Genomic DNA, 12,031 nt, shown 5'->3' with positions numbered 1-12,031 from the left:
TGTTTATTTTTATATTTTTCTCACTTCTAATTATGCAAGACAAGGGACAGCACTGAGGAGAGGTAACGATACTTTAAAAAAAAAAAGAAAGTAATGTATGTAAAGTTATAGTGCAGAAAGGACCTTCAACAAAATACGTCAACAGAAAATTAGAGACTCTTTAGGATGCTGTGCATATTAAGTTTCCTCACAGCCTTGTGCTATCTCAATAACCAGGATGCTGGTTCTGTTTCACTTCATATAATTTTGTGTGACTTTGTGGAACTGCTTGGTATTCTGTCTTAAGACTAACTCTAATGCTTTCAGATATTGAAACCACAAAGAAAATACATACAGAGCATTTTCCTCTTTATAAAACAAAACAAGAATGAATGTGACAATTCATATGATTAGGTTTTCCAGGAAGCAAGTACTGTTACCTACGTACTGTACTCATCTTCTCTATGTAGTCATCAGTTCAGGATCAACACTCTGAATAGGCTTATATGCCTACCAACTCAGTTTGGCTTTAAATGTAACTCATGGCAAATTTAAAGTAGTAAGAGGCACATATACTATTTTCTCCCCTTTTTACCTTCTTTCTTTTGGTAGACTATGCTTAGTTCTAAATTTTACTTATGACTTGAAATGTACCTTAGCAGCTCCTGCCTGACTCAGAACTGCTTCTGAAACACAACTGTTTCATAGAACTAACACAGTGCTACCACTAAGACTACCTGTTCTTAATCTCAAATGTACATAAATGATGCTTAACAATTTATAAAGCCAAAACCAAGTTGTCAAGAATATCCAGGTTCGATCTTCAACCAAAACGCATGATCTGTTAAACGGTACAGAACCTCTCGCAGAATTGTAGAAACATTTAGGCCCCCACTCACTAACAAAACCACGACAACATTGTTTTCTGCTTTTAAGTCCACATTGAAACAATCTTTACTCTTGCAGATTATTTAGTTTGATACATGCGGAAACCAGGGTCGTGTGTGTTTGTGCGTGTGTTCATTATTTCTCAGAAAGGTCAGCCAGACATGTCTGTACCTATGGTTACTTTGCTATTTGTTTGGCCATGCAAGCCTGATCAAGTGATGCTGAAACAACTGCTGTCCATTGTTTAATATTGTTGATTATAGCATTTTTTTGAGAAAAAAAAAATAATGGTAGTTGCCAGCTGCTCTATCTCCTCTCCTTTTGCTTGACCTACTGCGTACATTCATGTACGTACATTTATATATAAAAACATACGTTGTACACATTTTTGAACTGGCCAATACATTACACACAGCGGACTTGAATCTGAATCATTATTTGCAACAACTTGCTAACTGGCTTCAGAATGGAATGGAAAAAAAAAAAAACAAACTAATAATCCATAGCTGCTCTTAAAATATTCCTAATGGATCAGATCTATTAGCTAGAAATGCTGTCAACGTGCCATTTGCAATGTAAATTGCCTCTTTTCATTCTCCTGTGGTTAAATTTAGTTTGGCTGTTTTGTCCTTCCTTCCCTCCAAATAGAAAAATTACTTACATAGTTTCATAGTTGTACACAAGAGAGCACACAGAGAAGTCCAGTGATTCATTCATCAAATTTCCACATTTGAGTAAGTAGAGAATTCGGTCATCTCAGTCTGCAGTGATTTTTCTGAATTATACAAACACTTGAACCAAGGAAATTAGAAGACAAGAAAAGGAACTAACCATGTTTCTTCATCTTATTTCCTTCCTTGCTTGTCAGGGATGAGCAACTCTTCCGTTGTTTTGAGAGTTTGTGTTACTTAATTGTCCTGCAGGGCCAGCAGAAGGGATATGAAACCCAGCCAGTTTAAAGAATTCTGACTTTTGCCATGTCAGGATAAGACAACGATGTGAACATCACTGCCTTATTTTTAATCATGCTTGAAAAGTCAGACTGTTTGAAGCAAAGCCAGTGACCTCCTTTACCTCTTTTAATCCCTGAAAGTAACTCGCATGCCCTTCCTTCCCTCTTCCGTGACTGCTCTCTCTTCTCTAATGCACGTTTTAAGACACTAACTAAGAGTACAGAAAACTAAGAACCTTTTCACTTGAGAAATGGACACTAAGCAAGCTTTGCAATACCTGTTTGGTAATAAATGTTTCATTTTGCAGTTAGGCGAAATGAAATCCAGAGAGGTCAGATGAGTTTCCCAAGGTTGTATGATGCAGAAATTAATTTGGGTATAGGAACAAAAGCCTTCTGAAATCTCTTATTTGATTCAATTGATTATGTGTGCCTGCACATTTAGTCAGGAACAATATCAATGGTATTTGCAGATGTTTTGTTTCAAAATCTGCTGAAGGATCAACAGGAAAATTTGAATGGGCTTCCCTACTGAAAAGCACCAGTGAAAAGGTATTTGCTGGCTGGCTGAAATCTGAAAGGAGGGTATCTAGTCTTGGAGTTACGACGATGTCATCCAATTTTCTTTTGTATTTAAAATGCATGTCCCCTCCTGGAGTCAGCTTTGAGATATGTCTAGTTTGACATATGTAAACATTTCCAAATCAGATATTTAAAGAGTATGGTAATATAGAGGATTTATTGCTGTGCATGTTTTATTATTTGATTCACTTTATTTGCTTTGTCTTTCGTGTATGAATTATGCCACTTTGTCTTGTACTACAAAAAAGACAGCATCAAATGTATAGCAAGCTGATGTCCATATGTCTTCTAAATGTACTCTCAGAGACTTAACTGCTAAATAAGGCGAGACCTTTCCAGTTGAAAAAAAAAATATGGTAACTGTCTTGACTGTTTGATCTGCACATACAGAAAAAATGTTTGAATCATGGAGATTTCTGCCGTGAAGTCTTACTGTGTTGCAGCTATGTCTTGTGTGTTGTTACTGGGCATTAGAAAGGTGTGGCGTATTAACAATGACAAACTGGTACACTGCTGCTGTTTCACATTTCACAAACAACCTGTTTCCTTTACCTCCCAAAGTAACTGCCAGGGAAGCAAGGAACTTGGCTATAAATAAAACTTGGCTATTTCTATAAACCTAGAAATTAAGTTATAGCTGTTAGACACATCTGTATGCATGTGTAAGGCTGTACTGGTTATACAAATGACCTTCAGGGAGATTTTCAGTCACCAGAGAAAAAGGCATTGGCTATCTCCTCCTGCTCCCAGAGGATAGCTGGAATAATTGAAGAGTAGTGGAAGCCTTTGGGTCTCCCATAATTGTTACTGCTGTTTATAATTTTTTCTGGAACGTTCTCCTGTACACTATGAATCTCATTTTGTCTTGACTTCCTCTTTCTTGCTTTTGTGTGAGGGAATTCTAGCTTGTTACCTCAAATTTAAAAGCGTTACTTAGGACGGCCATTCACTGTCAGTTTCTTTTCACATTATTGTCACTTGCAGAATGGTTTGAAGACACATTTCTCAGAACAAGGCTTCTTATTTGAACTTCTGATCTTTCTATGTTCTGTAAATCCTTAAGGACCTTCATTCAAAGTGCTTCCTTAAAAATAAGCCATTGACTCAGCTGATGCCATAAGATTTTTCTCTTGTCCTGTATTCCTCACGTTCCTTCAAAAATGTTGCCAGTTCATTCTGAAAAATCAAATGAGCCTTTTATATGACTTTCCCACTAGCCAGCTCCAGAGCTATAAGTCTAGGGGAAGGTGCTGGGAGGAAAACCAAAATATCTCCCTGATATGTTTGCAGTCTGGCAAAAAGTTGAAAAGATAGTGCATCTGACTGACGAATGTCAGGGATATTATTTTTGAGTGATTCTGTGGCACCACAGGATAAATGATAAATATTTTCCCCAGTATAAAACTATGGGGAAAATGTAAGTAGGTAAGTAAAATTGATTTCTTTTTCAGTTTAATCAGTAGTATCACTAATGTATAAATCATTCGAAGTAACACAACAAAATCCAGCCACAAAAAATACATTCTATTTGTTAACCATGCACTAACTTATAGAACAGAATGCCATGGTATGATAACTGAGAGAGCTGAAGAAATGGTACACTCAGGTGAGTTGGCATTTAAGTATCAATGCAATGGGTTAACAAATGAGAATGTTATTGTCTTTTATATTTTTCTGTTCTGCATCTTGCTCAGCAATCTCATTTTACTTCAACAGATGGAAAACTGAATTACAAATTCAGAGAAAAAGTGTGTAGAATTTGGTAAACCGATGTTAAATACAGAAATAGGATAATTTATTTAAATAGTTATTTTTCACTTTGGGGAAAACAAATGGAGTATTGAGTTTTGAGAACTATGGCAAAGAGTTTCACAGAGACTTTGAGAGACTGGCTCTTCTGAATGGTTGAATACTTGTACATTATTGTCACCATTAAATACTTTAAGTTATAACACTCTATCTCCAGTTACAATAGTCCGTGAATGAAGATACAACTTCTGTGACTAAAATGACATTTCCATCCATTTAACTGAAATTGTATTTTTTTTCCCGTAATTAAAGGGATTTAAACTGTGATGTGTGTTTCATAGAAAATTATCATAGGTGTAGATGAGTATTAATAGATTAGTGAGCAAAGCATCTACGATTTTATTTCAAGGGAAAGCTTTCCATAGGATTTTTCATAGAATAAGCAATCCTCCAGGAGCTTTCATGCTGAGTTTCAGATGAAAAAAATATTCTGAAAAGCTCCAGTAGTTGCAAAACACTAAGTCAAAAAAATAAAATGGAATAATGGTTACTCAAGCAATTAGTTTTTGAAAGAATTCTTCTGTAGCTTCCTGTAACATTCCTACATATTTAAAAATTTCAAATAAAATAAAAGCAATTCAAACTCAGTATTAGAAATATGACCTTTGCATTTCAGCAGCAAATCTTACTTGTGGTTTAGCTTTTGTGTTTAATATGCTACTTTACTTTTGCTGTGCTCAGAAGGAATTGTCAGATTGTTCTGGTAGAGTTATGATAGGCACCTATTTTCTAGCACAGTTTTATGTTGTGTCCTTTCTTGTTTATTACATAGTAGGTTTGAGTTTTAATATTTCTGTGTAGGCTTCAACATAAGCCATCTACCCTATTCTGTCATAGTGTAGATCTAAAAGAACTTGAAGAACTTTATTTACAGTCCTTTATAGGCTTTGACTCTGTGTTTTGAAAATAGCTTTAAACACAACAGAAAAGCAGTATATGGGCAGGTGTGGATGTCTGGATTTGCAGGGCTCTGGACAGTGCGTTCATTTTAGCTTTTGAAATGGAAAATACTTTGGTCAAAACTAGAACCTATGATAAATGCCAGATCCCAACTTTGCTGAGGCATCATCTTATACTGTGTATCTATCTCTATGCAAAGAGCTACGAACTGTTACAATTTTGTGTTCTTTTATTTTAGACCTGCTACCAAGAATGATTAAATACCATGTTGGTGTTAAGTAAGGAAAAAAAGAAAATCTGCATCAGTGGGTACTGAAACGTTTGCTGGTTTTGCTTTCTTTGACAGCTTTTTGGAAACTGCAGCCTATTTCTGTATGAAACCAAAAATGGGAGAGAAAGAGGTGTCCCCGCATTCTTTCTTCAGTATTTGGCATGAATTCAGTTCTGACTTCAAAGACTTCTGGAAGAAGGAAAACAAACTTATTCTTCAAGAAAGGTACATTTGTTTGTTTGTTCAAAGGCTTTTCTCAGAGAATGTTATTGAGAGCAATCACACGGAAACCATTCAGCCTCGCTTCATTAGCACACAATCTATTTAATGTCTTTTGGAGTTTTCTCAGTCTTTTTTTTTTTTTTTTTGGCTGATATTTTTTCCTAATTGTTATAATTTTGGAATGTGACATTAATATAAATTTGTGCTAAAGTTTTTCAGGTCTATTACCTGACTAATACATTTGGTAAAGCAGGTAACTATTATGCCACTATGAATCCAAGCAAGAGGAGACTTGTTTCAGGTCTAAAAGTTGATTAAAGAGTTCCCATTAGCATCTTTAGTGAAAACAATTCAAGGCATCAAAACATGACATATTTGTCCAGTGAAGCTGGGGGAAAAGGAAGGGAAGCAGGAAGACAGAAGGAAAAAGTCAATTGAACACATGCTGAGAAAAGATCTCGACTGAAAAGTGTTGCAAATCACAGCCCATGGACATGATCATGTGTGGTATATATGGCATAAAGAAATGAGATTGCAGTTTTGAAAATTACCCATACTGTTTGGTCCATATATTAGAAGAGCTATGAAATTTACTTTTGTCTGCATACAGATATTGCATTATGGTCACTCTTTGTTTATAAAAGTGATGCCAAGAATTAATCGGTTGTTTAAAAAGTAATTAATGCTATATAAGCGCAAAATAAACACATACAGATATGAAAACTGTAAATACTGTTATATGATCCTGCATCTGTTAGCAACTTGAGTGACCTCGGTATACAGATAATGAAGCTACTTCTGAGCCTTAACACTAACACTGAAGCTTTATGTTCATGAAATGATTGGTATCAATCCATGTTTAGGTGACTTGACAAGAAGAGGGCTCTTTTTCAAGAGACAGACATCAGATGTCACAGTCATCAGATTACTGGTTTAGGAACTCATTGAAAACTTTCCTTCAGCACCTACATGATCAATGTAGTGTATACCATATATTTTAGTATAAGTAGATACATTTTGGAGCAGTCTCACTGTTAAGAAAACTGGCTTCTGATCCTATTGCAAGAGTGTGGTGCAAATATTATCACAGTACAGTAGCTCTCTGGGGACCTCTTTCGTTTTACTGACTGTCTGACTTAATTTTCTGTAATTAAGTATACTTCTTTGAATTGAGTTGACAGTTAAATACTATCTTTGGTTTCGTATGCAGGGATTTAGTTGCCACCTTAATACAGGTTAATTTCATCTTGTATTTTTTATAGAACAGGATTTAAGAAAAAAATGTGCTTTCCTTTCCGAAATACTAGGCTATTTTTTCAAAAAACAAACAAACAGAAACCCTCCAGAGGATTCTCACTGCGAAATGTTTTTCTTTAAAAGACATTAACTAAATAAGCACAAAACCTCTTCCTCCTATTTTTCTTATACATCTAAAGCTTAAGAGAAAAATGGGATTGTGATACAATCATTTAATTCTCTTTCAGCTCAGTGTATGAGTACACTAAGAGAATGTGTTGAAGCAGCAGAGAAAAGAAGTGGCTGCCAGATAGTCCCTTCTAGGGCAAGGGTGTTTTTAGCCTGAAAGGAAATTAACATGTATAACCTGCAAAATGGCTTAAGGTGCGTAATGTGACAGGGAACGAAAAGTACAGTGAGCAAGGGCCTGCAGTGGGAAAGGAAACTGGGAGATCTCTAGTAAGAACAGCAGAAAGACTCAAACCCAGTCTCACACTGATAGGATGAGGGAGACTTTCCCAAGTGGACAGACAGGACTGTGTAACTGCAGTCCAGGAAGTCACTGAGATTAAGACTGAAAACGAGCCATCCATCCTGAAAATCATAGGTAGATATTTTTTTGTTGTTGTTTTCAATTTTAATTTTGACTTGTCTCATCAAGTTTAAATCTTCCTCTTTATAGATTTTGTTTGTTCAGCTGAGGCAGGCTTTAGACTTTGGAAACCTTTGATGTCTTGATGAGGTTTGTTCTCACCTCTCAGAAAAGTTTGGTGTGGTACTGTTTTAGGTCTGGCAAAGTCAAGCTCTCTTCATTGACTTTTGAGAATGAAAATATTTTGGCCAAACTGGCAGTAAAAGTAACAATTCTCCAAGTAAGACAAATCATATTCCCCAAAATTAAGAATCTTCTTTGGTAAAACAACTGTCTTATCAAAGACTTTACACAGAAAATATTTTGCCTCTGATTGTAGTTCAATCTGATATCGAAGTTGTCCTTTAGGCTTTTTTTCTTGATTTTACATTTCCACTATTCTTAGTGAAAGACAAGATGCTATGATGTGAAGGTGTCTTGGTATTGAAAAGTCAAAGGAGAAAAATCTTGATGGAAAAATAAGTGTTGCCCAAAGGAGTAAGAACCAACATGACAGTTTTCAAAATCTCAGCCTAGGTCGACATATCTGTAGGGGACAGAAATCTGAACTCTGCTTGTTGCCACCAAAATAAAAATTATTATTTCAAGAAACTGTATTTTACTCTTTAGTTGATGTTCTTGAAAGTTTTTCTGCTGCTAAAAGTTGAGTTGAAGAGCAGGCTGGAACATTAATGATCAAAGTAACTTTCTGTAGTTTTTCATTGGCAGCAAAGTCAAGTGACAGATATGGTGAGATTATTTGCCAGGTTCCTGCCTCATGAAATGTACTTTAATTATAATCATTATTTATAGAATGTATAACTTTATTCCCTTTTCTTTTTTAGTTTGATCATCTTTCTTTCTCACCCCTGTTTGATTTGGTGATTTTTTTTTTTTTCCTCTTCTCCCTCCAGTTTAGTTTAATAAACTTTTATGCTGCCGGCAATGTTTCTAGAATATTTTATATTCCACTTTCCATATTGACTGTGTAGGGAAAGGAATTACTTGTTGATAGAGGCTGTTCCTTATTTAGTCTCTGCAAATGTGACTCACATTGTTTTACAATAATTTACCGAAAGGCTTTTCATAGATGGAATTTCCTAAGGTGGTACTACTTTTTGTTACCAATAGATTAAAAGTGTATGTTTTAAAGAAAGTAGTCAGGCAGTTCTTATTTTAAATACTTTTCACTGGGCATTTCAACTTGTATATTGGTTGGCCAGGCATTGATATGCAAAAGATAAACATTGAAGTGTCAGACTTCATCTTTCTTTACAAGAACATGAGGAAAAAAATGAAGAAAAATGAGACAAGGTTAAAAACAAATTAGTTTTTCTGAAGTTTTCTACTGCTTTCACTCAGTCCTTTTACTTGAAATAAAGCATAACTGGAAAATACCAGCTGTAGAGAAAATTATGCATGATAAACTGTAAATACAGTAGCAATAAAAAGAAAAATGCACCTGAAAATTACAGTGAAAGCATAGGTCTGCCAAAAGTTTTTCTGAACAGTACTATTTTTTTGTGGTCACACTGCAGTCAAGGCTGACTGGAGCATTTCAATAGAAATTGTTATTGTTATAGGAAACAGAAAAAGATAGCCTGTTGTAGGAATGAAAAGATAAAAGAACTCGTGAGGCAACAACTAATGAGGTGCAAAGGGAAGGCTTGAAAATTTATGATCAATTAAAAAAAAAAAAGTTAAGTAATTGCTGGATATGGCAATCAAATATGGACTTGGCTAATCCTTGGTAGCTAGAATACATTTATTTATCAGAAAATCTCATATTGGCGTGGACAGCAATGCTCCATCTTTAGGACTAGAACTTCATCTTTTCTTTATGACCATGAAATACATCCTGACTTATTACAGTAACAAAAAACAGTCAGCCCTTTAAGATTTTTTTATGTTTAAAAGAAAAGTTCCATTGCTGTCAAAGGTTAATATCAATATCATTAGACCTCAGATGTCCATTCAGAATCTTACAAGAAACGGGTCAATGACAAGACAGAAACATGTTTCTAGGGCCACAGTTCCACCTTCCCTTTCTCTGAGTACAAGTGAGTTACTGACACTTGTTTGTCCACTCTGGCTCTGGACACGTTTCCATTTCTTTAGATTGTTTGCTGTTCCAGAGGACCTGTGCAACCTTGCAAAGATCTACCTAAATGGGGGAAAGTAAGTCCTATTTCTAGACAACAGAGTGGGGGCCGGGATAAGAGAAAGAGGAAGGGACAGATATAGGTGCTCTGTAGGTGTGTGCGTAAGTGTATATTGCTCATAAGCTCAGGGTGGCCCTTGCCTTTATGAAAAGGCACGTCACTGAACAGAGACTGTGTCAGGGTTGCCAACAGAGTTCATAAGCAGGATCAACACGATGGTAAAATTCTGTTAGTCCCTGATATCTTGCATCACACTAAGCTTGAGAATTTCTTTTGGCTGACTTTATTCAACCCTTTAACTCCCACGATAAATCTTTGACACATTTAAAATAATCTATAAACTCAAAAAAAAATGCTCTCATGTCTCAGATGCAAAAGTTGCCCGTTCCCGTAAGAATAGCAGTTGAGCTGGCACCTGGTGTGTCACACTGTGTATATCTAGATGAAAGGGAGATTCCTGGCCAGCATGTCTCCACAGCTCATTGATCTCCCTCTGCAGAAAGACTGGTATGTCTCCCTACAGACTTCTCGGCAGGATGATTTAAAACTTGCTGTTGAGCAATTTAAAGTCTGGCATTGGATATCTGTACATTGCACAGTGAGGAGCGTATTGGTAAGCTGCCACTTCTGCTTGCAGAGAAGGGCATTAAATCCCATAGCACGAGCAATGTCCTCTCAGAGTAATTTAAGGGATATTTTGTTAGCGCGTATAATAGGAACCAGTGAGTCAGACTTGAGAGTGAGAAATCGGGGGACATGGGAATATGCTTTTGCAAAGAAATGTGGAGATGGAAGGAAAGAAGAAAAATGTGTATGGAGTGGCAACATGAGAGGGAAATGATGAAAATGTGGAGCACGTTTAGTGGGGTCACATTTTGCTTGGCATGCTGTTGCAGTGCCAACTAGAAGCTCCAAGTGTTATGTTCGTAACTAGTTATGGGTAGATACATTTTCTGACGTGGGAACTTTAATCTCAGTGTTTTTATTGCTCTCTAATCAACCAACTTGCATGCTGGTAGGCTTCATTTTACAACACATAATTATAATGATGTTTCAAAACAGAATGTAGCTTACGTGACTTTGAATCGAATAACTAAAAGGATCTTCAGTTTTTGAGAGTATTTCAAAATTTTAAACTTAATTAAATAGCTTTTTGATCAGAAAATACTGTTACAGGCATTGGAAAATCTACTTAAAAGATGCCCAAAGACACCAGCACCAAAGATTCAGAAGCTAGGAACAGTCTTTGGGGTAGTGCCTCACAAAGAAACAATTTGTTGTCCAGCTGAGAGAGGTTGCTCAACATTTCAGTACTTTTTTTTTCTTCCTTGTGCATTTTCGGCAAGTAGTCCTTTTTTCAATGAAAACATAATCATTTTTGGTTAGGGGAGGAGAGCAATAACTTTCATTTTATCATTACTTTGGAGGGAAAAGTTTGTGAAAAATAAAAGCGTTTGGACATAAGTTTCTCAATCTGGATATTTGGTAGAAATTACTTTTAAATACCTTAGTTTAACATTTTTAAGTAATACTGTGTTTTGTAAGGCAGGAACAAATATTTCCATTTGCAACTGTAAGCCAACTGGTGCACACAAATAGTACACTTGAACAAAATGAAGGATCTAGTAAAAAACTAATTCCAAATCTGAGATCTTTCCTAATTTTTGTGACTTGCATGAGGCCAGATTCCAGAATGCCTCCACATAAATAGCAGCAGGGCTTTTCAGCAGTCTCTTTAATTACCTGGTGATGGTGGTGTATCATGCTAGCATGTTACCTTGCATCTTACTATGTGTGTTGTGTGTAAAAGGAGACAGATACCAATCATCATCTCATGAAGTTTCCAGCCTGTTTTTGTGGCTGTAATGTCAGAGTGGGTGTGATAGTTTAGGGTATAGTGAGATGAGATACTATGATTCCACCATAAAGTGATCTTTTCAGGTTTTTTAACCCTTTCCTGTTCACCACTTCCTGAAAAAAGAATGACATTTTCTTATGATAAAAATAATCCAAACAAACTCGGTTCTCATCTTTGCTTGTACTGCCAATCTTGTAGCTATGAGTTATCCAACACAGTAATCACAGTATACCAAATGTAGCAACTCATCTGTCCATGGTATGTCTCCATATCCTCTTTAAGATAGTTTCCTTCTCTGTGTAGTTTGTTCACATGTTGCATTTTTTACATATTGCATTTTTTTCCCATCTGCTGCTTAAAAATGTTTTACAGTAAACACATAGTTTCACATTTCCATTCACTCATGAGTTTCTTTTCTTTTACTTGCTGATGATGTTACTAGTTTTACCTCACCTCCAGTCTTGTTCCCTTCTCTTATTGTTTCCTGTTGAATTTCCTAACCAAATAACCCAGAATGCAGCTAGCTTCTTTGAGAGCAACT

General features: G+C 36.0%; 1 protein-coding gene across 1 annotated transcript in view; it reads left to right on the top strand.

Annotated features, from left to right (window-relative positions):
- Positions 1-12,031, top strand: part of FMN2 (formin 2) — a 161,213-nt gene that overhangs the window by 138,174 nt on the left and 11,008 nt on the right. Inside the window, exon 16 of the mRNA XM_086745621.1 lies at positions 5,457-5,606. Coding sequence (XP_086601747.1) covers positions 5,457-5,606 — 150 coding nt within the window. The remainder of the gene's footprint in view (positions 1-5,456; positions 5,607-12,031) is intronic.

The sequence above is a fragment of the Chlamydotis macqueenii genome, chromosome 3 (genome assembly GCF_036417535.1).
Source record: "Chlamydotis macqueenii isolate bChlMac1 chromosome 3, bChlMac1.mat, whole genome shotgun sequence".
In the NCBI taxonomy this organism is placed as follows: domain Eukaryota; kingdom Metazoa; phylum Chordata; class Aves; order Otidiformes; family Otididae; genus Chlamydotis; species Chlamydotis macqueenii.
This window is presented reverse-complemented; position numbering and strand designations above follow the sequence as displayed.